At 54.2% G+C, this 27,375-nt stretch overlaps 1 protein-coding gene across 4 annotated transcripts; it reads right to left on the minus strand.

The window, feature by feature from the left end:
- Window positions 1–26,637, minus strand: DHX34 (DExH-box helicase 34). Of its 4 annotated transcripts, none has more exons than XM_060083574.1 (17): window positions 26,588–26,637; window positions 22,734–23,707; window positions 20,012–20,323; window positions 18,508–18,762; window positions 15,724–15,826; window positions 14,551–14,768; window positions 11,878–12,052; window positions 10,343–10,536; window positions 9,528–9,629; window positions 7,723–7,965; window positions 7,289–7,462; window positions 6,814–6,931; window positions 5,486–5,610; window positions 2,859–3,140; window positions 1,654–1,830; window positions 1,301–1,439; window positions 1–572 (listed from the first exon to the last, which is right to left on the minus strand). In XM_060083574.1, exons 2-17 carry the CDS (start codon window positions 23,436–23,438, stop codon window positions 439–441), a joined length of 3,456 nt encoding a protein of 1,151 aa, XP_059939557.1. In that variant the 5' UTR covers window positions 23,439–23,707; window positions 26,588–26,637; the 3' UTR covers window positions 1–438. The 4 variants fall into 4 exon arrangements, with proteins under 4 accessions (XP_059939557.1, XP_059939558.1, XP_059939559.1 ...); XM_060083575.1 differs by lacking the exon at window positions 26,588–26,637 and adding an exon at window positions 26,433–26,539; XM_060083576.1 differs by lacking the exon at window positions 26,588–26,637 and adding an exon at window positions 25,325–25,347.
- Between the last annotated feature and the right edge of the window lie 738 nt (window positions 26,638–27,375).

A 27,375-nucleotide genomic window follows, 5' to 3' on the forward strand; every position in this document is an offset into this window, starting at 1 on the left:
TATTTATTTTTGGCTGTGTTGGGTCTTCGTTGCTGTGCACAGGCTTTCTCTAGTTGCCACGAGCGGGGGCTACTCTTTGTTGTGGTGTGCGGGCTTCTCATTGCAGTGGTTTCTCTTGTTGCAGAGCACAGGCTCTAGGCACGCGGGCTTCAGTAGTTGTGGCTCGCAGGCTCAGCAGTTGTGGTGCACGGGCTTAGCTGCTCTGTGGCATGTGGGATCTTCCTGGACCAGGAGTTGAACCCATGTCCCCTGCATTGGCAGGCGGATTCTTAACCACTGTGCCACCAGGGAAGTTCCTTCGGTGAGACTTTATTCACATATTTATGCTCCCTCCCCGCGGGGCTGGGCCCAGACCACAGCTCCGCGCCTAGGCCGGGGGCTTGGGCGGGAGCCCTGGGCCTGGCCCTGGTCCTGGTCCTGGTCCAGGACTGGCTGGGCTCACACATGCTGCTTCCTGTGCCGCAGCACCTCCGTGGGTGTGAACAGAAAGTCCTTCTGGCAGGCCTCGCAGTGGTAGGGCCTCTGCAGGGCGGATGCCTTCTGGAGGGGTTCGGGGGCAGCTTCCTCAGCCCCTAAGGGAGAGGAGATGGGAGGCTGTGAGGGGGACGCTCCATTGCATGCTCTCACCCCCACCCAAATCCCAGAAACCTGGCAGTGTTAGGCTCTCTCCTGGCCTCCGGGGACTCCAGCTCTGTGTCCTCCAGGAAGCCCTCCTTGATCAATATACACACACAGGCGAGTCTTTACTCTGTGTCCCAGGGGGTGAGAGGGACACAGAGAAAGACACAAGCGGAGACACAGAGACTGAAAGAGACAAACAGAGCCCTGGGGTGGGACCACGTGGCCCTACAGCCATCTCCCCAGCAAGCGCCAGCGTGTGGTGCGTGGGGCACCGCAGAAGACTCTGTGCCCGGCTCTGCCCACTGCAGCGTCCCCTGGCTGACAACAGGATGGACTTGGCCAAGGCAGAGACAGCTGCGGGACAGAGGAAAGAACAAGAGACACGGCAAGAGAGACAGAGAAACAGACAGGAACCCAGAGGCCGCCCGGACAGCCAGAGACACAGAGACCAAAGAGAGACAGACACCACGACCTGAGAATGAGGCGGCTGCAGCGCCTCCTGGTCCCCGGCTCTGGGTCCTTGTGACGGAGTCCGCACGTGGCCCCAGCCAGAGCAGATGGCTGAGGTCGTCCGTCGCCAGAGTGTCGAGCAAGTGCCCAGACGCACAGTCAACAACCACGGGCTGGACGGACAGCTGGGCAAACACAGGCGCCCCGGCCGCCACCGCCCCAGCCTCACCTGGGGGGCCGTCCTGTGGGGCCTCGGGGCAGGTGCTCTCGTGGGCGATGCGCTCCAAGGGCGTGAAGGGCATGTGCAGGTCGCAGTGGGGGCAGGTCCAAAAGGTGCGGAGACAGTCGCTGTACAGGTCCGCGTCGCTCTGTGACAGGCAGGCTCTGTCAGGCCCGGCTCCCCACCGCCCCCCGCCGCCAGCCTGGGACCTTCCCAGAACCCCTCGGGGCTGGCAGGCCCCTTTCTGAAACTGCGTCCCTGGACTAAGCTGGAGTGCGGTTGGGGGCAGAGCCGGGGGGAATCACTGACATCGCATTTTCAGGGGCAGGAGGATGAGGGACCAAGGTGGGATCAGTGCTCACCGAGAGGCAGCTGTAGGTGAGGAAGTCAGTGACTGCGTAGCCCCCTTTGGTGGGATGGGGGGACGGGGTAGAGCAGTCAAAGAGGCCAGGGAGGCTGGGGGCAGCAGTGATGGTCTGGGGTCCCACATAGAGGTTCTGGATTTCCAGCGCTGTGAGCCGCCGGAGGCTGTAGGAAACCTGAACAAAGAGAGACGGAAAATAGGGGAGAGAGACTCAGGCAGACATGATCGGAGCACCTGGATCCAGCCGTGCCGAAAGTCCACCCCTGGGCTTTTCATTTATGGGGGCCAATTGCTTAATGCCAATCACAACACGGTTTCAGATACTCATGACCACAGGCTTGTCTAGAACATTCCCTGATGCCCCATCCCCCATCTCACCTGCCTTCTGCAGACCCCTTCTCTCCTTATGACTGCTGGGAACACATCCAGACCTTAAGTCTGACCTTCAAGTCTGGCCACCTTGCCCCTTCTCCTCCAGCACATCAGCCTGTTCCCCTTTCCCTGGTCCGCTGGGTCGCACCCCATCCACGTGTAATAGCAATAGAATCAGGAGCGATTCTCAACCCCCCACCACTTAAAGGGGTGGGGGAATCAGGGGCTTCCCTGGTGGCGCAGTGGTTGAGAGTCCGCCTGCCGATGCAGGGGACACGGGTTCGTGCCCCGGTCCGGGAGGATCCCACACGCCGTGGAGCGGCTGGGCCCGTGAGCCATGGCCGCTGAGCCTGCGCGTCCGGAGCCTGTGCTCCGCAACGGGAGAGGCCACGGCAGTGAGAGGCCCGCGTACCGCAACAACAACAACAACAACAACAACAAAAAAAGAGGTGGGGGATCAGTTTCAAAACTGCTCCGTCCGAATTCTTCCCGTCTGTCCTCCACAAATAGACAGATACCGTACAGCTTCCCTCTCACACCCTGCACGCCCTTAACTGCTAACGAGGGGTAACCTGCACCACACGTGCAGCATGTATTCATAAACATCTGTTGAATGAAGGCCGCAAGGGTTAATGGCATGGCTCCTGAGGTCAAACCCTGGCTCCCCCCTTACCAGCTGTGTGACATTGGTCTTGTCATCAACCTCTCTGGTTTGAAAACCTCCAAATGTGTGCATATTGATGAGCTGGAAGCCGGGCCTTCCAGAGCTTTCATCCCTATGGCTGATGGCCCCTCTGGCCAAGGGGGTGCAGGTGCCCAGGAGGCGGGTACCTTGGACGCCGTGAACTGCAGCAGCTCCCTGCTCAGGGCTGCCACCTCCTTGCGGTTGGCTGGGGCCTCCTCCTCCTCGTCTTTGTCCTCCAGCCGCCACCGGGCCTGGTGGGCCAGCTGCTGGTCCAGGGTGCTTTCCCAGTGGGCCCGGAGCCGCAGGGAAGCTGCCAGGAGCCGGACAGCACTCTCACTGTCCGCAAGCTGGAGCTCCAGCCAGCCATCGGCCACCAGACGGCAACAGTCACCATTGGTGTCCAGGGACCGGCTGAACAGCAGGAGGGACTGGAAGAGAAGGGACAGGGGACAGGCAGTGGCGGGAGGGGCAGGACGCGATCGTAGAGAGGCCCCCGCCTGGCTGGGCTCCTGCCCACCCCCAACTCACCCACCCACCCATCCAGACGTCCACCTGTCTCTCCAAAGCATCCACCCACCCACGCAGCCATCCACCCAGCCCTGCAACAAATACTGACCACACGCCTACTCTGTGCCAGACACTCTTCTGGTGCCAGAGACACAATGTGAACAAGATGGACTCAGTCCTCGCCCCACGGAGCTGAAATTCTACTCGGAGAAAGAGACTAATGAAGACTAAAGAGTAAAATACAGAGCAGGTTCCAAGAAGTCAGGGGAGTCACCACCTGCGCTGGAGGCCAGCGGCCATCTCTATCTTCTTAGGGTTGGGGCTACACGTGTGTGTCTGTCAAAACTCGTCAAACGGCGTGCTTAGTATGTGTATGTGTCACTCTCTCTAACTTTTATCCTCAAAATATATAAACAAATATTGAATGCTAGTTAACGGGAAGCATGCTGAAGTGCTTACAGGTGAAGGGTACTGATGCCAGAAACTTACTTTAAAATGCATCAAGAAATTCAAAAGAAAGCCCACCTATTAAAATAGACTGATGAGTGGAGAGGTGATAAAGCCAAGACCGAATGTCAGCTGTAGGACTGGGGAGTGGGAATACTGAGTGCTCACTCTACACTTCTTTCAGCTTTTCTCTTTGAAAACTGTCAAGATAACGCGTTGGGGAAAATTCTATGGGATGGGGCGGGGGTGAGTGGATAGGGCAGGACTCGCCACGGGTCGAGGGGCTGTGGGGCTGGTGATAGAATATGAGAGCGCAGTGTGCTATTCTGTCTACTTTTGTGCATGTTTAAAATTCTCCATCATCAGAAACTACGGGGCAGGGGCAGCGCGGGGGGGACTGAATATCAGGCAGCATCTCAGCCAGCAAAGCCGTGTTTCTGTCCAAGGTCCTGCTGACCACCAGTACTCCGGCCCTCGCCCCACTTCATTCCTCCGTCCGGCACTGGTACAGCATCTGCTGTGGTCTCTTACATTTGTGCTTCTCCTTACCATCTGCCTCCCCCACTTATACATGAGCCCCACGAACACAGGGAATCTCGTCCATTCTGATCACGACTGCATCCCCAGCGCCCGGAAGAGAACTTAGCGGCTGGTGCCAGGTGGCCACTCAGTACGTTTGAACGAAGACATAATGGAGCAGATCAGAGTTCGCTTTCTTGGTGCCAGTGGAAATCAGCGTCCACAACATCTCCCAGGGCTCTAGGAAGGGTTTCTCTCTTCCCTCTATGTTCCCTGGGATGGAAGCGAGGGGGTCGGGGTAACGGGGACACCCACCTGATGGGGGGAGGCCTTAGGTGTGGCCTGTGACCCTGAGCTCAGGCTCAGCCACTTGCTCACTGTGTGGCTTAGTCAAGGGACACGCCCTCCTCCTCACTGCCCCCTGCACCCAGCCCCATCTTCTCCCCTATAAAGTGAGAATTGTGGCCAGGCCTGGAACCACGGGGTGGCCACAGTGGGCACACAGGTGTGGCAGCTACTGCTGTCAGGAACCCCCCTTCCTGCCTGCAGACACACATACGCACGTACATCTGCAATCTAAGCACATCCTCAGCCTCCAGCACCATCCGCTCCTGCCCTACGACCACAGGCGCCTCCTTGCTGGGCTCCTGGCCTCTGCCCCGTGTCACACCCTGTCCCAGCTCTGCTCAGAACCCTCTGGTGGTGGGGGGCGGGGCATCCAGTCTCACCTGCCTCCCTGACCTCTCTTCCAGCCACGCTCCCCCTCACTGACTCTGCTCCAGCTGTTCCCTGTCCGCACCAGGCACGGGGTGCCTCAGGGCCTTTGAACTTGCTCTTCGCTCTGCCCAGGACACTCTTCCCGCAGAGATCCCTAAGGCTCCCTCCCTCAGGTCTTTACTTGACTGCACCTTCTCAATGAGGCCCACCCGGATCGCCTAATTCCATACTAGAACCTGTCCCTTCCCCTGCCCCCTCAACCCACCCCTCCCCAATCCCCTTACCAGTTCTTTTTATTTTCCCCGAACGCTTATCGCTCTCTACCCTAATCAGTTAGTGCTGCACTGCGTTTAGTGCTACTGCCCGCCCTCCCCGTGAGATGGGAGCTCCTGGAGAGCAGGAACCGGGTCTGGCCTTGTGCACCTTCCACAGGTCCTGGCACCCGGCAGGCACTCAGCGAGCCATGAATGACAGCAGGCAGCCTGGCGGAAGGCGGCTCCCCCAGGCCCACCTGGGGCCCCTGCCCCGGGACACAGCCATGGCAGCGGGACTGGGAGGCAGGGAGGCTGGGGCGGGGACCCACCTGCAGAGCGGGGATGCGGACGCAGTTCATCAGGTACACTTTGTTGGTCTCCAGCAGGGACACGAAGCTGAGGAGCTGGTGCGTGCTGCTCCTCTTGTCCTTGTCGCTCCTCTTGTCCTTGTCATCTGGAAGGGTCAAGGGGACAGCTCAGCTCCCCCCCACACCCCACACCCATCATCCCCCAGTGGCTGCCTGTCCCACCCGGGCCATGCACACGTCCACACAAAGAATACGCTCACGTGTGTAACGATAAAATGCCTGTGGCTTATTCTTAAATATTCTGCCAGGCTGGATGTGATTTTGGCTATTCAGTGATACTAAGAACTACTGTTAATTTTGTTAAGGGCAATGACAGCATCGTGGTGATGCAGAAAAACAGTCCTTATGCATATGATTTTTATTATTATTGCTAACCGGTAAGATGTCTGGGACCTGCCTTAACAAGCTCCAGCAAAAAGGAAAAAACAAAAATCAAGGGGACAGACGAAACAAGGATGGAAAAATGCTGACAGCTACAGCTAGGCCAGACCACGGAGGGCTCCTCACACACTCTCTATTTGTGAGATGCCTGGACTTACAAAATGTTTCCAAAAAGGAGTAAAGCAATGTAATAGGAAGAGGGTAAATTCACTTGGAATTTACAGCACTTAAAGATTAGAGAGAAAATTTCAAATTCTATCTTTGGTATTTAAAATCATAAACCTTACCTTTGGGGGTTACTGTTTACCATTTTAGTGCAGTGTGTTACTTTCTTTACAAACAGAAGGATGAGCTGTGTTTCAGCTCAGGCAGAGCACACAACTAGTCCTTCACGTTGCAGACGTGAAGCCCGCTCCTGAGGGCAGGGCCTGCACCTGGGGAAGGGCACCCTGGTGGGACTGGCCTGGCCTGAGTGCAACCTCAGCTGAGGCGACTTTTGTGGCCTGGATCCCACTAGAAGGTAGACGGAATCCAACTGCCTGAACGCTGGGGCTGGGGGAGCCCCCCAGGCAGGACTAAGCCCTGAAGTTCACGGGGCTCCCGGGACAGGTCTCCCAGCAGGCGCTGCTCTAATTGCTAAAACCTTAGGCCTTGGGACGGGCTCGGGGCTCGGGGCAGCCAGCACCTAGTGGGAGGACGAGGCGCAGCAAGGGGTGGACTCGCCAAGGCCACCCAGCCAGGTCTGGCTCTTGGGACCTGCAGGCCCCACGTCAGCAGCCCCAGCGAAGCTGTATGTGGGGAGGAGCGAGGGGGTAACCCCGACGGCGAGGGGCACCCTGAGGTCACGGTCCCGCCCCTCACATCCCCGATGGAGGGCTTCCCCCAACCCCGGCCTGGGCTCACGCTACCTCGGCTCCCGTCGCCGCCCCTGGCCTCCTGGTCCTGTGTGTGCAGCACCTCAGGGTTGCTGGCGAAGATGCAGGTGGGGTGCAGCACGGCGCCCTGCTTGGTCTCGGTGTGGAAGATCTGGAGAAGCCGAAGGCGGGTGCCCGTGACAGAGGGCTCGAACCTGCTCTTCCCGCTGCCAGGTTCCCTCCTCCTCATCTCAACTCAGAAGGCTCCTCCTCCAGGAAGCCCTCCCTGACCTCCTCCAAGGCTAATTAGGTCCCCCTCAGCCCCTCGGTCCCCATCCCGACCCCAACCACTCTGGTCATCTGTCTGGGAACGAGTCTATCCCCCGCCCCCGCCACTAGACTGCAGCCCCACAAGGGCATGGCCAGGGCTGTTTCAGTCACTGCTGTATCCCCAGCACAGAGCAGGTGCTGGGAAGGGGTGACAGACGACAAAACACACACACGGACGGGGAGAGGGAAGGAGACCCACCTGGTCCGAGTCCTTGCGGCCGCTGTTGAACGGGTCCGGGATGGCAAGCTGGGGGTAGAGGCCCCGGCCCAGCACCAGCTTGAGCAGGGCCATCTGGTCCCGAGTCAAGGCCTGGGCCGAGCTGGCGGCCGCCTGCAGCTGTTCCAGGTTGTGCCGGAGCTTAAACTTCACATCCTGGTGGCAACACGGAGGAAGGTGGGTTCCTGAGGGCCCTCCCCACTACCCCAGGGGCTTGTACTGGAATCTGTGGATCCAAGGGTTTCTATAGACTCCTGTCCATGGAAACCTGCCTCCTGAATGAGGGCAGGGTTGTGTCCTCTCAGACCCCAGAGCAGGGCCATGTCCCATAAGAGCCCCAGGGCAGCCCACATCCCCACTCTGATCAACTCCATCCCCACCCACCCCAGGCACCAGTCAGCCCCACGGCGCCTCACCTGGATGTCCACGTTGTCGCCAGCCCCCTGGGAGGCTGTGCCGCCCCGGTCCTCATCGCTGGAGCAGCCGTCCTGGTCCTCCTGGAGCCGCAGCACCTTGCGCCTGTGTCCCTGGCCCTCCTCATGCTGGCGCTTCAGCTGGTAGAGCGCCTGGCGCTCCCGGCGCTGCCGTAGCCGACTGTAGCTGTCCCCCGGCTTCGAGGCCTGGGCCCTGGCCAGCAGCCCGTGGTCTTCCAACAGCTCCTGGGGGCGGGTGGGGCCCGAGTGAGGGACACGGGGCAGGCCAAGCATGCTCTGGATGCAGACGCACGTTCCGGTCTGGGGCCTGCTGCTGGCTGGCACGAGACCTCACCCTTAGAGCCACACTTTTCCTCAAATGAAAAACAGGGACCTTCCTGGGGCCTCCCTGCTAGGGCTGTTAGGGCTGAAAGGGGCTGTATGAGAACAACTCTTTGCACGGTGCCGGGCACATGACTGCTCCGGGAAAGAGCCGTCTCTGTCATCGGCCAACGGAACCCCTGGGCCAGCCGCCAGGAGGGAGGAGAGGAGGCCGGGCGATCACCACCCAGGGTCCTCCCCGGGGCCTCCTCTGCACAGTCGTCACCAGGCTCCGGGTATGCTCAGAAATGCCAAGACCTGGGCCCCATCCCAGAATGACTGAATCAGAATCTCGGGGGGGGGGTGGGTGTGGAATCTGGATATCACGGACCCTCCCCGTGATTCCAATGCACATTAGAGACCTACTGCCCACGCCTTTGGAAGCAGTCTCCCAGAGACCTACTGCACTGGACCTTCTGTTTCTCATAGAGCCCCGACCAACGAGGAGAGACAGGATATCATACGTGACTCAGAGTGAGAGAGAGAAAAGGACCCAGACTTTTCATTAGTTTCTCAGCATCTGGGGCTCAACAAAGGTTGAACTGCCACTCTTTAGAAAGTCAGAGATGTTGAGAGATGCCGAGAACAGCTGGGATGTTGGTGGTCCCCGACGTGGAGACCCCTGTGATTGCGTGGGAGGCCTTGGCGCTGACCGTCCACTCTGGGCTGCAATCTGCCCTCCTGCAGCCGAGAGGAACGGTTACACCAGGGGCTCTTTTATGTTCGTTCCGCGGCACGCTACACGACCGCAGAGAAGTACTCGGCACTGGATCTTTTTGTGCTCGGATGCAAAGATGCCCGCGGAGTATTAACAGCACAAGCAAGCTGTAGAACCACGTCCTCATAAAGACGATGAAAACTGCAAACACTTGTACGGGAACACCTGTGTGTCAGGCCCTTCTAAATGCTCTACGTGTATTAACTCATTTAATCTTCGTGGGAACGCTGGGAGACAGGGGCTATTTTTAGCCTCCCCGTTTTCAGAGCGAGAAGCTGAGGCCCCGAGAGGCCCAGTAACCCGCCCGGGGTTGCACTGCTAGCAAGCAGCAGAGCCCAGATTCACTGCTGGGACGTCCGGCTCCACATCTGGTGCCCCGTGCGGCCTGCTGGCACTCGGCCAGCTCGGTTCCCCCACTCCAGAGAAGGCGGCTTTTCGTGAGGATGCGGCTTGTGACCCCGTTCACCCCTCCAGGAAACCCTCCTGGATCTCTACTCCTTTGCCCGGGCCGCACTCCACACCTGGTGATGTGACGGGAGGGGAGGCGGGTGTAGGGTGGGACTCTGATGACTGTCAGAGGATGGGAAGCCGTGCCGCAGAAGGCGTTCATGCACACCCCACTCCAGCGCCCCCACCCCCGCTCGCCAGGTCTGTTCCTGGCCCTGTCTGCCTGGGCAGGCCGGCCCTCACCCCTCTTCCCGGGCCTCACCTTGAACTGGCGCCGCAGGTTGGCCATCTCATACAGCCGATGCTCCTCTATGCCCCGGTGGCGGCACCACCTACGAGAGTTTCTGCTCCGTTCAGATTTCACCTGGGTGGAGGTCCGGCCACCAGAGGGTCAGGGCCTGGCCAGCTGGGAGGAGGGATGGGGGTGCCGACCCACTGCCCAGACGAACCCAGTGTGAGCCCAAACACCAGCCTCTGGGCAGATGGCACGCAGACCTGCCGGCCCTCCCTCAGCGCCACCTGCTCTCCTTCTCCTTCCAGGTCCCAGCCCCACTGCCCCCTCCTACAGGAAGCCCTCCCAGACACCACGTGGGGTCAGACACCCTCCCTGGGCTCTCCCAGCCCCTTTGGACTCCCCGTCACAGCCCATTCTGGGTGGTCACTGTCCAGGGACAGTCTCTCTCCTGCACTGAGCTGGGAGCCCCAGGAGGGCCAGGCCAGGTAGTTTTAGTCACCACTGGGTCCCCAGCACTGCCCAGAACAGGACCCGGCCCGGTCAGGGAACGTGTGCTCGAGATATAGCCCCCACCCTAAGGCATCTAAACTTTCTCCAGATGGCACTGGCTTTCGTCAGTGCTTTAAAAACCTCAGGCTCCCCCTCAGGCGGGGGCCTCTGCACGTGCTGGTCCCATGAATGGAGTCGGGGTCCTCCGCAGACAGGCCCGGCCTGCGGAGGGCTCGGTGGTCGTCCCTGGGGTGGGGGTGGGGCGCACACGGAGGAGCCGCAGCCTCAGGGAGGCCCTGGCCCCGTGCAGAACGACAGCCAGCCAGACGGGGGCACCCTGCTGCCAACCTCACCTGCACCCAGGTGTTGAAGACGTTGAAGAGCGTGAAGGGGTCGCCCTGGTCACTCTCCAGGGGTCGCCGCGCCGCCGCACACTCGGGGTTGTTCTGGGCGCCGCGGGTGAAGGGCGACTGGACGCTGAGGGCGGCGGCGATGGTGAGCACAGGCTCCGCCAGGTGGAACATGGAGCCCAGGATCAGCATCTTCCCTGGGGGCAGACACCGCGCTGAGCCTCCTAGGCACCTGACAGCGTCCCCAGCCCTCTGGGACCCCTGACCCACCCTCCACCTCACCCATAGAGGGCCTCGGGAGCCAGAGGGACAGAATCAAACCCAGAATCGGATCCCAATGTGATGGAAGACTGTTTCCACCTGCCCCAAGGTCAGTGGCCTGCATGTCACACATCTGACTCACCCTCACTGTTCCCCTTGCCTACCTTTCCAGAAAGTTCCTGTTACACATGTAGCCTCATAAGATAAAGTAGGGCAGTAAAACAAGGCTGTCCCAGAACCCCTGAGCTCTGTCACCTCAGGCAAGTCTCTCCTCCTCTCTGTGCCTGTTTCCCCATCTGTGAAATGGGTTAACTGCAGCATCTACCTGCTGTGAGGATGAACTGTGTTTCACCTGTGAAGCACTGGGAGCTCCACCTGGCACAGAGCAAGAATGGTAACTGAGCCACCGGGGCCCAGAACTGCCCGGCACTGCATCATCCGTGTCTCCTGCTCCGCAGGGCCTGGGGACCCACGGTGCCAGCCTGGCTGGGGCGTGCCTCCCTGGCGAGCGAGTGACAGCCTTTCTCTGAGCCTCGTTCTCCTCAACTGTACAACAGGAGCGCCCAGAGGCCCTCCCCTCACCAGGTGAAGATGAAATAAGGGCCACAAAGTCTTCCACTGACACAAAGCAAATGCTCACAGACTGTTCTCTTTCTTCTCAGATCTGATTCTCCTTGCACTAGCCCTGTTTCCTTCTAAAATAAACAAAAATAACCATTTCCATAGCTGTGGGTGGCCCTCAGGGTTGGTGGTATCCAGGCTGCTGCCCGTACTGACGCTCCAGCGTGTCGCAATGATGGGGACTTTAATGATACTGACACAGGCAGAAAGATCCCCTGAGAATTATGCCTGGGAAGTGGTGCCCCAGGTGGTAGAACTCAGCTAGGAATATTCTCTGGGCCGTGGATTGTTGGTAGACACAGAATGTCTCAAGTCAGGAGAATTGGGCAAGATAAATATGCCTCGGTCAGCAAGTTCCTCGGGAGGGGCAGGGATGACTCAGGATGAGCAAGAGGAAGAGGCAGGCGGTTTTGACATCCAACCACAAGAGAGGGGGCACCACGGTGGAGCTGGGGACAGACTGTGCAGAGGAGGGAAGTATCTGTTTTGTTTACTGCTATATCCCTGGCGCTAGAACAGGACCTGACACAGAGGACCTGAGAATGAATGGACAGGGCCCAGAGAAGGACCAGACTTGCCCCCGGGTCACTCAGAGCAAGCCGTGTCCCACACCCATTCCCAGGACCCTGTGTGATCACCCAAAGGGGGGTCCTCACCAATCACGACGTCCACAGGCAGCTGGGCCAGCAGGGACCCGATGGGGGTGAGGGCCTCTGAGCTGTCCAGGGCCCCCTGGTCCCGGAGGTAGAGGATGGCCGTTTCCAAGCTGGTTGGTGGGGGGGGCTCGATGAAGGGGAAGGTTCGGGGGTCCCCCACACTCATGCCCTTCATCTGGAATGAGAACCAAACCCTGTCAGGAATGGGGAACACATGAGCCACTGTGGAACACCGGGGGGCTCAGGGATCACAAACTTGTGATACTTTAAAAGGCCCAATGTCAAGGCCCATTGTACAGAAGCAGGGAAGGAGGGCCATTATCTGTCTGTCTGCCGAGCAGCTCTTCTCCACACCCTGGCCATGGAGCGAGCAGACAATCTAAGCTGGACCAACTGAGGTTTCTCAGCCCCTGGTCAGAGCGACTGACTAAGGAATGAGCACATGACCTGAGCTGGGCCATTCAGAATCCTTCCCTGGGACTTTGCAGACTGGAGCTGAGAGACAGAAGCTCCAGCAGCCTCTCTGGCTGTGACGGGCCAGGATGGAAGCCCAGAGCTGTTGTGGTTAGTTTCTCCACTGCCTGGAAATTAGCCCATTCACAGCAGATGGAGAAATCCTTAATTTTTCCTAAGCTAGACCTCCCTGCAACATGGACACACAAATCCATAAAATCCCCTTTTCTGCTAACAACCGTTTGAGGTGGGTTTCTCTCACTTTTGACCAAAGCATCCTGACTGATTCAAAGGCCCAGAAGGGTAGCAGGTCATGGGGAGAAAGCAGTGAAACATGTACCATCACCAGGCCTGGCATGGCACAGGGAAACAGCACGTCTCTGCTGAGTGGATGAAGGAAAGGCTGGCATGGTGGCTCACATGGCCATGAGAGAGTGAGAAGAAGGCTCAGAGATTAGGGGTTCAGCCGAAGCCTCTGGGTAAGGTGACCTGCTCTCCTGGGCCTGATCTGGAGGGCACCAGACGTTCTGGCATCCACCCAGCAACCAGTGGTACCACCTTCCTCCCTGCTCACTAAGCTGTGGTGTTGTCTGGGAGATGACTAATACTCATTAAAAGACCTTTAAATTAGAAGCTCTGGGTGAGGGGTAGGGCACGGATGTTTTTTGTTTTTTTAAGCGCTCTCGTGATTCCAAACTGTAGCTGAGACTGAGAATCACTGCTCTGATCCAGTCGGGCAATGCCACCCGCCCCACCTCGGAAAATTACAGGTCACAGAGTGGACACGTGACCTAGTTCTGCTGACAAGACAGGGTGGGAGAGCAGCCAGGGGGCTTCTGGAAAAGGTTCCCACGGCCTTAAAAATGAGACCAACAAATTGGGAATCCCCTGGCGGTCCAGTGGTTGGGACTGCGCGCTTTCACTGCTGTGGGCCTGGCTTCAATCCCTGCTTGGGGAAATAAGATCCTGGAAGCTGCTCGGCACGGCCAAAAAAAAAAAAAAAAAAAATGAGACCCACAAAGAGGGGCAGTTCATTGCCTCTGCAGCCAGATAATAAAGGAGGAGGAGGTGCTGCCCGTGGCTACCAGAGCCAGGTGGCAGTCATGAGGCACACTCTGGAGCTTGACAGCCTCAGATGGAATCCGGGCTCTGCCACTTGCCAGCCATACCACATGGATCAAGCTACTTAACCTCTCTGCATCCTGTTGCTCATCCATAAATTGGAATAAGTTTACCTACTACAGAGATTGTGTGAGGAGCAAAAGTTATATACATAACTCAGGCACCCAGAACAGAGGTACCCGAGTATTGGATGTTTTTTTGTTTTGTTTTGTTTTAGTCATATTCCATAATAAAATTTATCAGCACACCTGTTGTAAGAGTTGAAGAATTCATACATTTTCCAGCTCTACAGAGTCACACATGATCATACATTCAACATATTCCAAGATAATGCTTAATAATATGTAGGAAGATAACATTCCTTACAAACTTCAATATATTATGAATAAAATATTCACATTATTTTATATGAACACAGAAGTCTTGAGAACTCTGTTGTGATTTTCTCTTAAGAGCAAAGGTAAAAGTTGCAGAACCTCTAATTTAAAAAGAGGACTATTTCAATTAGTCCATATTCAAGGAAATATATTTATAAAATGCCTACATGCTTCTTACACTAGTTATGTCTGCTTTAATTTCTCTAGTTGCAGCGAGCAGGGGCTACTCTTCATTGTGGTGCGAGGGCTTCTCACTGCAGTGGCTTCTCTTGTTGCAGAGCACAGGCTCTAGGCACACAGGCTTCAGTAGCTGTGGCATACGGGCTCAGTAGTTGTGGCTCACGGGCTTAGTTGCTCCCCGGTACATGGGATCTTCCCGGACCAGAGCTCGAACCCGTGTCTCCTGCATTGGCAGGCAGATTCTTAACTACTGCGCCACCAGGGAAGCCCAAAACCCTGGTTTTAAAAGCCACTTCTTGATGGGTTTTCTGTTACAGCTGAAAGCATTGTGACTGAGTCACAAGGTTCTTCCCATGACCCTGTGGATTTGGGGGAACAGTTCTCCCCTCAATACGGGATCTGACATTTGGAAGGAATGAGTTCCACTCCGAGGCCTGGCCAGCCCTGCCCTTCCTGACCCTGAAACCATGTCTAAATGCCTCCTGGGTTCCTCTCCGGCACCAGCACTCAGGATCCAGTCCCCTACCAGCCCCTGCCTCACCTGCAGCACCAGCGCATCCAGGGCGACCCTCCGAATCTCCGGGACAGGGTAGGGGGCGAAGGCATCGTAGTCCGATTCGGCATAGAGGCGGAAGCAGACACCAGGGCCCGTGCGGCCCGCCCGGCCCTTACGCTGCTCAGCACTGGCCTGACTGATCCAGAACTCCTGCAGCCGCTGCAGTTTGGCCTGTGGGTCATAGCTCATCTCCTTCACCTTCCCTGGGTGGGCAGGAGGGTAGCAGGGAGGGAAGGGAATGTGTGTGCAGGAGCCACGTGGGCCCTCCATGCGCCTGGCCCTCTACCCAGCCGTTCACTCACTGACACCCTCACTTACTCCTTTGTCCCAGTAACACTAACTGAGAGCTTACTCTTGGCCCCACCCTACCATTTTGTTCATGTATTCTTTAGTTTCCTCATTCACTTAACTTTTCATTTATTTTCTCAAGCCTTTTCTTACTCAGAGGTTCAGTCATCCAACATAAAATTATGGAATCTTTTATCATCAGTGGCATCAGATTCAATACAATAAGATAACCGCTGACATTTATTGAGCATTCACCCTGTGCCAGGTTCCAGCCTCAGCCCCCAAATGTATTAACTTCTTTAATCCTCAACACCTGAGGGAGGTGCTGTTATTACTGCCATTTTACAAATGAGCAAACTGTCACGCTGAGAGTCACACAGCCGGCAGTGTACCTGCAGGCTGGCCCCAGTGTCTCCTCGCCACTGGGCTATGCTGACTTTCCAGAGAACAGTCTAGTTGGGAAGACAGACAATAAATAGATCAAGATATATAAAATATAATGCCCATACTACAAAGAAAAATAAAGCCTCATAAGGGAAGTGACAGTGAAAGGAGATCACTTAGATAAAGTGAACAAGTGGGCTTCTCTAATGGGGAGACATCTGCGCAGGTCCTGAAATAAGGTGAGGGAGTGAGCCGTGTAAAAATCTGGGGAGAGACAGCTCTCAGCAGAGACGACGGTAAGTGCAAAGGCCCTGGGGCAGGAGCAAGCTAGGAAGGCCTGAGCAAGATTAAGATGCTGCCACTGCTCCACAGCCCTAAACACTACCTCCTCCCCGCTGTGGTCCAGAGTTCCCTCACTACATGTGCACAGCTCCAAACCCCACACTTCTCACCAGGTCCTTGAGGTAGCTGGGGGGCAGCGCTTACCAGAATCTACAACAAAGCGGATCCCATCAATGGTGACTGAGGTTTCAGCGATGTTGGTGGAGAGGATGCACTTCCGGACTCCAGGTGGGGCCACGTCGAACACCTGGGGTATAGTGAAGAGGCGGCATCAGTGCCTTGTCTTTCTCTCACCCCAGGCCCTTTGCACAACTAACTCGGCACTCACTAACCCATGTGTCCAGTGGCCTCCTGGATGCCTCCTGGATGTCCCACAGGTACCTCACAGCCATATGTCTAAAACAGCCTCAGCACCTTCTACTGAACCCTTCCCTACTCGGGCCCCCATCTTAGGGATGGCTCATCATCTACTGCATCACCTGGGCCAGAAACCTGGGCTGCCCTGGATGTTCCCTCCCTTCTCACCCACCCAGCCACACCAGATCTTGAACATCTCATGAATTCACTCCTTCCTCCCCAAACCCACAGCCCCTGCCCTGCTCCACGCCCCTCCTTTCCCACCCCAATCCCACTCCAGCTTCCTCCCTGGTCTCTAGTCTCATCCCCTCCCATCCAGCCTTCACATGCAGCAGAGGGATCTGCTAAAGCACAAACTGGCACTGCCCGCCACCTTGCTCAGAACCTTCCCATGACCCCCCCAGTGCCCTCAGGACAAAGCCCACCACCACACTGGGTCTTCAAGGTCCTTGGTGGTCTAACCCTGCCCATCTCTCCAGTCCCATCTCTCCTGACTTCCCCTTCACAATCTGGACCCAGCCACTTTGAGTGCAGTTTCCCAGCTGTCCCATCTTTCTCTCACCCCAGGCCCTTTGCACAAGCCCTTCTCATGGACCCAAGAGACAGCCAAGCACAGTGGTTAAGAGTGGCTGTCAGCAACTGCAGCCTGCAGGCCAAATCCACCCTGCCACCTATTTTTGTAAATCAAGTTTTAATGGAACACAGCCTCACCAGGTCAGTCTACGGCTACTTTCTACCTGTAATAGTACAGTAGTTACGACAGAGACCATAGAGCCCATAAAAACTAAAAATTTGCCCTCTTCACAGAAAGTCTGCCAACCTCTGGTTAAGAGTATGGGCTCTGGTACCAAATTACCAAGTTCTACAGCCTGGCTCTGTCAATTATGTGACTTTGCGTAAGTGCCCACGCCTCAGTTTCTGTATCTATTGAATGGGGACAACAGGACCTGGCAGACAGGGCAGCTGTGAAGATTAGAGACAAGCAGTACACAGAGCTCAGGACTCTGCCCAGCACAAAACAAGTGCACCACACACCTTAGCTGAGACACGCTTCTCCTTACCCCCTTCCTAGAATGGGGCTTTCTTAGGTCTCCACATGCAGAGTCCCTTCCTCCAGGAAGCCTTTCCTGAATCCACCAAGACTCTGCTCTCAGAGTATCCAGAGTTCTCCTCCACCACTTGTGGGACTGTCAATTACTTGTCTATCCCCCCTCAGCAGACCAGCAGCTTGAGGGGAAGAACCATATCTCAGCTCCCACTGTGTCCCAAAGAGGCCCCTTGGAGCAAGGGGAGCACTAAGGAGGTGCTCAAAGCTTGTTTCTTTAATCACTAAACAACCAAGTCTGACCTGAAAGGATTCTTCCGGAGGTGACTATGGTAGTCAGCCTCCAGGACAGCCTGGGGAAGTCTCAACTCCCGGGATTCACACGCTCACCCAGTACCTTCCCCCTGAACAGGGCAGACCGGGTTAAAAACTAAGGGATAGGGCTTCCCTGGTGGCGCAGTGGTTAAGAAACCACCTGCCAATGCAGGGGACACGGGTTCAAGCCCTGGTCCGGGAAGATCCCACATGCCGCGGAGCAACTAAGCCCATGCGCCACAACTACTGAGCCTGTGCTCTAGAGCCCGCGAGCCACAACTACTGAAGCCCGTGCTCCACAACAAGAGAAGCCACCACAATGAGAAGTCCACACACTGCAACGAACAGTAATCGCCACTCGCCACAGCTAGAGAAAGCCCGTGCGCAGCAATGAAGACCTAATGCAGCCAAAAATAAATAAGTAGAATAAATAAATTTAAAATTAAATAAATAAAATAAAACTATCTGGAAATTAAAAACAGAACAAAAAACAAAAAAACTAAGGGATACTGTAGGAATGATGGTTTGTGATTTCCAAAGCTAGGTCATAAAAGATGTTGTGGCTTCTACTTTGGTCTTGGGACGAGCCAGCCACCATATTGTGAGGACACTCAAACAGGCCCCTAGAGAGGCCCCCAGACAACAGTCAGCTCCATCTGAGAAGATAGTCCTCCAGCCCCAGGCAAGCCTTCAGATGAGAGCATCCCCGGCTGACACCTGACAGCAACCTCATGAGAGACCCTGAGCCAGAACCATCCAGCTAAGTTCCTCCCAGATTTCTGATCTACAGAGACTATGTGAGATAATGCACGTAACAGTAAACGTGCTGCTAGGTTTGGGGGTCATTTGTTATACGGCACTCAATAACTAAGACAGTGACCCAAAGGCCTCTCTCCCGGCACCCTTCCATTCCAACCAGGCGGCCTCTTCACCTTTCCCCACACCCCACTCACAGGTTCCCACCTCCAGGCCTTTGCTCAAGCTGGTTCCCCCCACCTGGACCGCCTTCCTCCCTCTTCTCCTACTCAAAAGCCTCCTTGTCCTCCAAAGCTCACCTCCAATGCCTCCCACCTCATCAGGAACTCAAAGATGGGAGCAGTCCCTCTGCAGCCCACAGCCCTGGCTTGTGGGGTCACATCTGTCCTGCATTAGCCGCCCTCAACCCCTCCCAGACCCCTCTCTGCCCCACGTGGCCTGGTTGCATGCGCCACCTTGTCCTGGTCGGCCACAGAGAGGGCACTGTGCAGCGGCAGCACCGCCCAGCGCTGGGTGTGGCTGGCGTAGGTCTGGGCGGCCTCGAGCACGGCGCTGATCTCCGCCATGCCACTGAGGAAGACCAAGAGGTCACCCCGCTCCTCGGGTGGGTACTTATTGTCAATGGCCTCCAGCACCCTGAGGAAGGGCCGCGGGTCCAGCTTCTCCGACTTGGATGTTGTTGGCTCGGCCTCCTGCGGCTGGTACACGACCTGTGAGGAGATAGCCCCAGGCAGGAGCATACCTTGTCACTCCAGCTCCCAAGCAACGGGGCGAGGAGGTCACAGGCTGACAGAGAAGACACGGATCAGTCAGGCAGCCGACAGCACACTCAAAGGCGATAATTTGAGAAGGATGCAATAAAAGGTCAAAGGATCAAGGTAATTGGAAGGTTTCTAGGGTGCTGGTAATGTTCATGTTTTTTAATCTGGGTGCTGGCTCTATACAGGTATTTAATTTGTGAAAATTAATTGAGCTGTACACTTGTGCTATGGGTACTCTTTTGTATCTGGAGTATAACTCCAACAAGAACAAAATTTTAAGGGGTGGAGTTGGGATTAAAACCCTAGAAATCACTTCTCTGAAAGCATCCTCACTGTTTCTAATGGCTACTTAGAAGACTGACTGATGGGCATTTAGACCCAGAAACCACAAGGGACAGTGCATCTCCTGCGGCTAGGGACCTCAGAGTGCTTATCAATTCTTGGGCCCCAAAACAAGAGGAAGTAGTAGTTATCAAAACCATAAGGAGAGAGCTGTGTGGAGAGACATCTCGAAAAGGAGCTGTGATTTCGGGTGAGGGTCACAGTTCACTGGAGACCTCAGGGGAGGGGGCTGACTCTCCTTTTCCCACTGGCCAACCAGAAGGCAGAGGGGAAAGGGGTCCGTTTGTGCTTCCCAGGGAAAACAGGAAGGTGGGGAAGGGACAAGGAGATCTGGAAGGGCAAACAGAAGCTATCGAGCACAGGGCCATGTCTGTCTGTGAGTGGGATTCAAGTCCCGGCTCTGCCACGTCTGAGATACCGCTAAACACCCTGTAATGCACAGGGCAGCCAAGAATTATCTAGACCCGAATGTCAAAAGCGCTGAGTCTGAGAAACCCTGCCCTATGAGACGGTAGAGCAATAGAAGAGAGGAGCCTGGGTCCCTGAATGACCACGTAGAACAGAGCTGCCCATCAGCCTGGACCGGCCACACTTGGCTGGCTTGGGTTATATAAGAAAAATTTATTTCTATGTTATTTGAGCCTTTAAATTTTGGGGTCTCCTCTAACAAGCACTTACACGCTATCCAGCACACTGTAAATGCTCCAAAAACAGCAACTTTAAAAAAGAGAGCGAGAGAGAGAGAACGTCATTAATCAAAGAGATGGGAAACAGAGAAGAAGAGAAGAGAAGGGACATGTCCAGGGTGGCCAGAGACCAGGTGGGAAGTCTGGGGAGGGGCAAGGGGGGCACTGACCGTGATGGGGAAGAGCCTCCCGGGCACCTGTACCACGGGGGCACCGCTGAAATAGCTGGAAAAGAGCGAGATGTTGATGGTGGCTGACATGAGGATGACCTTGAGGTCAGGTCGCTGGGGCAGCAGGCGCCGAAGGATACCCAGGAGGAAGTCGTTGTGGAGGTGCCGCTCGTGGACCTCATCCACGATCAGGACCTGGTACTGCGGCAGGCCGGGCTCCCGCTGGATTTGCCTCAGGAGCAGCCCCACTGTCAGGAACACAATCTTGGTGGCCGCCGAGCGTGTGCTCTCAAAACGGATCTGGTACCCGACCTGGGGGTGGGGGGCAGTGGGACCGTGTGGTCAGGAGAGGACCTGGGCCTGGGCCACAGTCCCTCGCCCTCCCCAAATTGAAAATCTGAGCAAATGTCCCACATCAGACTCTGGAGTCCAACAGGCTTGGGGTCAAATGCCACCTCTGCCACTTAGTGCTGTTGACTTGGGCAATTCCATCCCACAGATGCATATTTTTTCCTCCTAGATGCTGTGAGAATTACATGTGCTAATGCACATAAAGTACTTGGCTCAGAGCCTGATGTATGATACTAATTAATTATAATAATAATGCTTAACCTTTCTTTGAGTCCTTTCTATGTACCAGGAACTACTTTAAATCTTTATGTATATCAACTCACTTCATCCTCACAACTACCACACGATATAAGCACTAGTATTACCCTCACCTCAGAAATGGAGAAACTGACACCAGTCAACCAAAGTAAAACCGCTAAAAAGTGTTATTGAGAGGAAATGTATCTTAACCCCTACCTCACGTCATACACACATAGATTTCAGATGAATTACAGTCCTAAATGTAAAGGTTTTTAGAAAAAAACAGAATATCTTCATGACCTTAAAGTATGCAAAAATTCCTCACACAAAACCCAAAGAGTGGCAACCATAAAAAGAAAATGACAGACTGTGTTATATTTAAATGAAAAGACACCATCATCAAAAGACACCATTCAGAAAATGAAAGGAAACTCACAGAAGATTTACAATACATAAATCCTACAAAGGCGTCATATCCAGATTCTATAAAGACATATAAATCAAGAACAAAAGCACAGAAAACACAAAAGCGAAATGGGAAAAAGACCTGAACAGACACTTCACAAAAGAGGATCTCCAAATGGCTAATACATACATGAAAAGGCACTCAACATCCTTAGTCATCAAGGAAACACAAATTAAAACTCACAGTGCAGGGACTTCCCTGGTGGTCCAGGGGTAAAGAATCCGCCTTCCAATGCAGGGGACATGGGTTCGATCCCTGGTCGGGTAACTAAGATCCCACATGCCGCGGGGCAACTAAGCCCTCTCGACACAACTAGAGAGAGAAAAACCTGCATGCCACAACTAGAGAGAAGCCCGCACGCCACAAGGAAAGATCCTGCATGCCTCAACAAAGATCCTGCATGCCACAACTACTACCCAACGCAGCCAAAACAAAGCAAAACTCACAATGCAAATTAAAATGTGATATCACTACAGACCCACTGGAAAATCTAAAATGAAAATGATTAACCATGACAAGTATTGGTATGACCCAGTGATCCTACTCTTAGAAATGTACCCAACAGAAATATGTACCAAAACACACCAAAAGGCATGTTATAGAATGTTCATAGTGGTACCATCCACAAGAGCCTAAAACTAGAACTCTCCCCAATGCCCATCAACAGTAAAAGAAACCAATATCTGTGGTGCCTTCACAATGGAATACCATACAACAGTGTGAATGAATGGTGTACATCTACACGATAATACTACAGGTGAGTCTCACGAAACTAATACTGAGCAACAGAGGCCATAATTGGCAATAGTGAGCAAGAGAACATACTTTTTGATTCCATTTATAAAAGGTAAGAAAAAGAGGGACTTCCCTGGTGGTCCAGTGGGTAAGACTCTGCGCTCCCAATGCAGGGGGCCCCGGTTCAATCCCTGGTCGGGGAACTAGATCCCGCATGCATGCTGCGACTAAGAAGTCCGCATGCTGCAACTAAAAGATCCCGCGTGCTGCAACTAAGACCCGGCACAGCCAAAACAAACAAACAAATAAATAAATCAATCTTCAAAAAGGTAAGAAAAAGAGGAGAAAATAATCTGTGATATTCTATCACTAATGCAGGTCTGATAATCTAGCAGTAAAATGATGATCTATCCCCAAGAATAGTGATGACTCGAGGCCTCAAGGCAGTAACTGGGAGGCGAAACGAGGAGGTTTCTGGGGTGCTGGTAAGTTTGACTCTTTTACCTGAGTGCTAGTCACACAAATGCAGTCAACTTATGAAAATTCACAGAGTTATATACGTATGATACGTGCATCCTTCTGTGTTGAGAGTAGGACAACTTCAATAACAAACATTTGTCAGTGGCCGAGCCAGGATTAGAGCCCTAGAACTCATCAGGAGGAAGCATCCTCATTCTTCTTTTGTGACTGCCTAGAAAAAGACTGATAAACACTGAGGCATTTCTGATTTTTGACTGTTAAAGTGCTATACTGGGTAATGTTAGTGCCTTTGTCATTTGGACCATCTCCAGGCCAATCGATAGAAAAATTTCTAGAAGAATCATCGCTGGGTCAAAGGGTAAGTGTGTTCGTAACGATACTGCCATAGGGCAACCAACTTATTCCGCGAGGTCACTGGGAAAAACTGGAAACCTGCTCTGTCCCACTCACCTGGGAGCCATACTGACTGAGGCTCTCAAAGCCAACCCGCTTCGCCAGTGAGATGCAGGCGATTCGCCGGGGCTGGGTGCATGCCACGTGACTGAAGCCAGCGGCCAGCAGGTACTGGGGCACCTGAGTGGACTTGCCGCAGCCCGTGTCACCTGCCACCACCACCACCTGGTGCTCCTTCAGCGTCTGCAGGATGCGATCCCCATACTGGGCGATGGGCAGTGCCATGCGCTCACGCTGCAGTTTGGCCAGCCGCCCGAACGCCTGCTTCTGGCCAAAGTCCAGGTAGTGCAACAGGGCTTGGCGGAACTCAGACACTCTCTCCGGGTCCAGACGCCGGCCTAGCCCCCGAGAGCGCCGAGTGTCGGGGCCAAGGACGGAGAGGTTGATGCGGTAGCGTGGGTCATAAGCGCGAGGTAGGTCGGCCAGTGCCGGGATGCTGTGCTTGGGATGCCTAGAGTCTTTCTCCTCCTTCCCGGTGGTCTTGAGATGCTGGAATCTCTGCAAGCGTTCAAAGAACGTCCAGAACTTCTGGCACTCCTCAGAACCCTGCCGGATACAACCCTCATCACCGAAGAAGGCGTCCTCGAAGAGGCGACGTGTCTCTGGACAATTCCAGTCCCAGTTCTCCAGGTCCTCTTCCTGACTGGGAGCCGAGAGTCGGTCTCGCGGACCCCTGCCCTCTCTTGTTCTGGGAGGGGGCATGCCGTGGCTAATCCCAGTGTGTTCTGATCACCCAGACCAGATATTCTCAGGCATTCCCCACCTCCTGCAGTGAGAGGCCAGTGCCTGCAATAAGGAAGCACTTTCTCTTCAAAGAGCTAATTTCCTCCTCAGGGGTGGGACAGGATCACGGCAGGTGCTGGCAGAGTAAATGGCCTGTGGCCTGGGTCAAGCTGGTGACACACGGGACACCTCATGACTCCTGTGGTGATGTCTGGGACGGACACAAGTTCATCCTGGGATTTCGGGCCCTGGATGTTTGCGGGAGAGAACAGAAGACATTCATTCACTTCTAGAAACATTTACTGAGAGCCTGCTGTTTTGCAAGCACTGGACTGGGGGGAGGGACAGCAATGAGTAGGACCACACAGGTGGTCATTTCGCCAGACTCTGACAATCCTGAGACGGAGGCTGTGATAAAGGAAGCCCAGGGGGTTGCGGGAGCCTTCCTTGACTGTGCTTGGGAGTCAGGGAAGGATCCTCAGAGGAGGGAACGTTTGACAGGAAGGAATGTAGGTCACGTGGCCAGTCAACAGCAGAACGTGGTCCTGAGAGGTGATCACATGACAGAGTTGTGGTCCACTGAGTTTCAGGACTCCTGGGAACCCTTTGAAATCCAGTGCACAGTTTTGCAAGTGTTGCATTATGTATGTTTTGTTTGTGCCTGCCCAGCACTTTTTTTTTTTTTTTCAGAAAAATGTATGCACTTTCCTTTGGAGAGCAGCCCTTCTTGGAATCCACATGGTTCCCACTGCCTTTAAGTGAAGAGAATTCCTACTGGTTGGGCAAGTGACAAAGGCCTGGCCAATCACAGTACCCTACTCCCCCTTTAACCAGTGACTGGTCTGAAGAGTGGACACGTTGGCCCGAGGAGGGCCAATCAGGGCCTTTCCCTGGAATTTACACTATGTTATTAGGAGAGGAAAGCTTATCTACTGTGGCTAAGCAAGGACAATATAAACAGGGAGTTGTCTGTAGTAGCTCTTACATAGTCTTTCCTAGAAATCTATCCTACAGAAAAGCCTGCACGTGGGCCCAGGGAGGCACCCACATGGTCACCGAGCCACGACACGGAGAGAAGTGCAAGAGGGACGGGGAGAAGCTTGGCAACATGATTTAGTGCCCGAGGCTTAGTTCCCTCCAACCCCCCACTTCATGGCTACACAAGAAAATGTCTTTTTCTTAAGGTTTGGTTTCTGACTCTTAGCTGCATAAGTCCTAACTAACAAAGCACATCCCCGCGTATGTGCAATTTTCCGGAGGGAAGCCCGTCACTCAGATTCTTAAGAGTTTATGATCTTAAAAGGGCCCTGAGACTTCCGTGGTAAAGACTTCATGGTCAAACAGATCTGGGTTTGAATTGCAGCTTTATCCTTTATCAGATGTGTGACCGCTGGCAAATTAAACCCTTTGAGGTTTTCTTCATCTACAAAATGGGGACAATACCCATCTCAAAACACTGCAGTGTTTATCACCTAGCCTGGCACAGAGAAGCTAAACAGGTAACTGGTATACAAGTCCAGTGCTTTCTCTCCACCATGACTAAGAGCAAAAACAGTGAGGGGAACCACAGGCATATAACCTGGAAAAAAATTACACTCAGGGCTTCCCAGGTGGCGCAGTGGTTGAGAGTCCGCCTGCGAATGCAGGGGACGCGGGTTCGTGCCCCAGTCCGGGAAGATCCCACATGCTACGGAGCGGCTGGGCCCGTGAGCCATGGCCGCTGAGCCTGCGCGTCCGGAGCCTGTGCTCTGCAACGGGAGAGGCCACAACAGTGAGAGGCCCGCGTACCGCAAAAAAAAAAAAAAAAAAAATTACACTCAAATGGCCACAATTCACCTTGGTTCATGAGCAATGCTTTCACCTACTCTGTCTTCAGTCTCTGAGGGCCGTCACAGAAGAGTTCAGAGGTTCCACCTCTGTAGCCTCAGAGGGACCCAGACCAACCCTGGGAGTTATTAGAGCCAGGTGAGGGTTTCAACTGAAGAACCTGTGAACTGGCAGAGCTGTTTCCCACAGAAGCAGTATCCACGTGTGGGGATGTGTGCTAACTGCTAACTGCCTATCCTTGCGTGTGGGCCGGAATGAGAGCATCCTCATGACTCTCAAGGAATCCACTCTCTTAAGACTACCTTTTAGACTTCCTGGATCTCCTAGTTTCTCTGTAACTGTGTCTCGGACCATCTCTTGGTCTCTTGGCCTGTATTTCCTAGGCTTAAGGCTTTTAGAGGTTTTCTCTGCTTCCCTATTTCTCTCCTGTCTGGCTCTCCATCTTCAGGTCTGTTGTCTTTTTTGGTCTATCTTGCTCACCACCCTCATCTCTCTTCCCTTTCCTTTGCCTGGTCCCATCTCTTTTCATTTATCTAATGCTCTCCCATTCGGATTCTGTTCTTTAGTCTGATTTTCTCTCCAACTGTCTTTCTCCATTCGACGCCACTCCACTTCAGTTTTCCATCTGACTGTCTCATTTTCTGTTTGAATTTTTTTTTCTGACTCTCCGTTTTCGTCTCTCTCCATCACTCTCTTCCTCCATCGTGACTCTCTCATCTCTCCATTTCTGCCTAAAATTTTGTCACTCAGTTGTCTGAAGCTTTAACAACAATAGCTAACATATACTTAGGGCTGATGCATGTATCAGGTACTATTCTAAATCACTCATATATATTTATATGCATACATATACATCATACACACATACACACACTTTTCTCGCAACCTTAGTTTCCAGTCTCATCTTTCTACGTTTCCCCCCATTTCCCAAGTTCCCGGTGCGATCACATTTCTCTCGTACTCCCTCTAAGCCTCTCGCGGTAGGACCCATCAGCCTCTTGCCCTCGATCTCTCCAGTTTTCAGCTTCCCTCCTCTCTCAACCTCCCTGTCTCTCGGTCCCTCAGTTTCTCGAAGCTTCTTTCCGTGCCTCCATTTCTTTCAGCCTCTCTGACCCTCAGGTTCCCTCAGCAACGCTCAGGCTCCACCTCGGTCTGTGTCTCCCGGCTGCTCAGCCTCCTCCAACACACTGCCTCATCTCGGGATTTCCCTCCCCGCCTCAGCTCGCTCCCAAGATGTTCCCGGACCCGATCGGACTCCGGTCGCCGCCGCCACCACGCTGCGCAGCCGCCCCGCCCCTCACCTCGTTAATCGCCGCGAACGCCTCAACTTCCGGTCCGCACTGTCCCTCACGCGCCGGAAACCGTTCCTGCGCCTGCGCACGCCATCCTCACAGCCCCGCCCCGCCCCACTGCAGACACGAACCAGTGAGCAGCTGCGAGCACCCAAGACTCACTCTGCGCCTGCGTACAGCACGCTCAGGACCCGCTCGCTTCGGGCGGAGCCTCGGGTGACGCTTCGCCCTGTAGGGGGTAGGTGGAGGCGTCGTGACGGTGGAGACTTGCTCTACGTTGCGCTAGAACAGCTAGTACTTGCATCTGGGGATCGCCCGGACGCTGGGGTTTTAGCCGAACTAGACTAGGAGTCCAGACACTATTAAAACAGTCCCGTTATTTATTTATTATGATTCATAATTATTAATACATAATTCTATCAATGTATAATTCACCCTATCAACTCACTAATGAATAATACAACTCAACTTCCCAGCTTTCTGTCTTGGAGGTCCTATGTTTTCCAGCGACAACCACAGGGATTAGATAGTCGTTAAATGTTTGCTGAATGAATGACTAAATGAACAAGAAAAGTCAGTCCTCTTTAGTCCTAGATGGGCCAGTCATTGCAGCCCTGAGCCTCAGTTTCCCTCTTTATAACACGAGGCTAATACCTACTTTTCACGGTTGTTGGGAAAAATAAATGCAAAAGTATACATAAGGTACATAAACTTTTTTCACTACATATAGGGGCTTCATAAATGTTAGATCTTTCATTTTTATTTTTATATCCTTCCTGTCATTCTCCTCTTACCTT

This window comes from Mesoplodon densirostris, chromosome 19 (assembly GCF_025265405.1).
Source record: "Mesoplodon densirostris isolate mMesDen1 chromosome 19, mMesDen1 primary haplotype, whole genome shotgun sequence".
NCBI classification, from domain to species: Eukaryota; Metazoa; Chordata; class Mammalia; order Artiodactyla; family Ziphiidae; genus Mesoplodon; species Mesoplodon densirostris.

What these genes read in the sequence shown, in the direction of transcription:
- DHX34 (XM_060083574.1), bottom strand. Translation starts at nt 23,438, where the DNA reads ATGCCCCCTCCCAGAACAAGAGAGGGCAGGGGTCCGCGAGACCGACTC. An exon ending in CCGCTTTGTTGTAGATTCTG is followed by an intron (nt 14,769 to 15,723) that starts GTAAGCGCTGCC and finishes CTGCCCACCCAG; the next exon opens with GGAAGGTGAAGGAGATGAGC. An exon ending in GCCGCAAGGACTCGGACCAG is followed by an intron (nt 6,932 to 7,288) that starts GTGGGTCTCCTT and finishes CGGCTTCTCCAG; the next exon opens with ATCTTCCACACCGAGACCAA.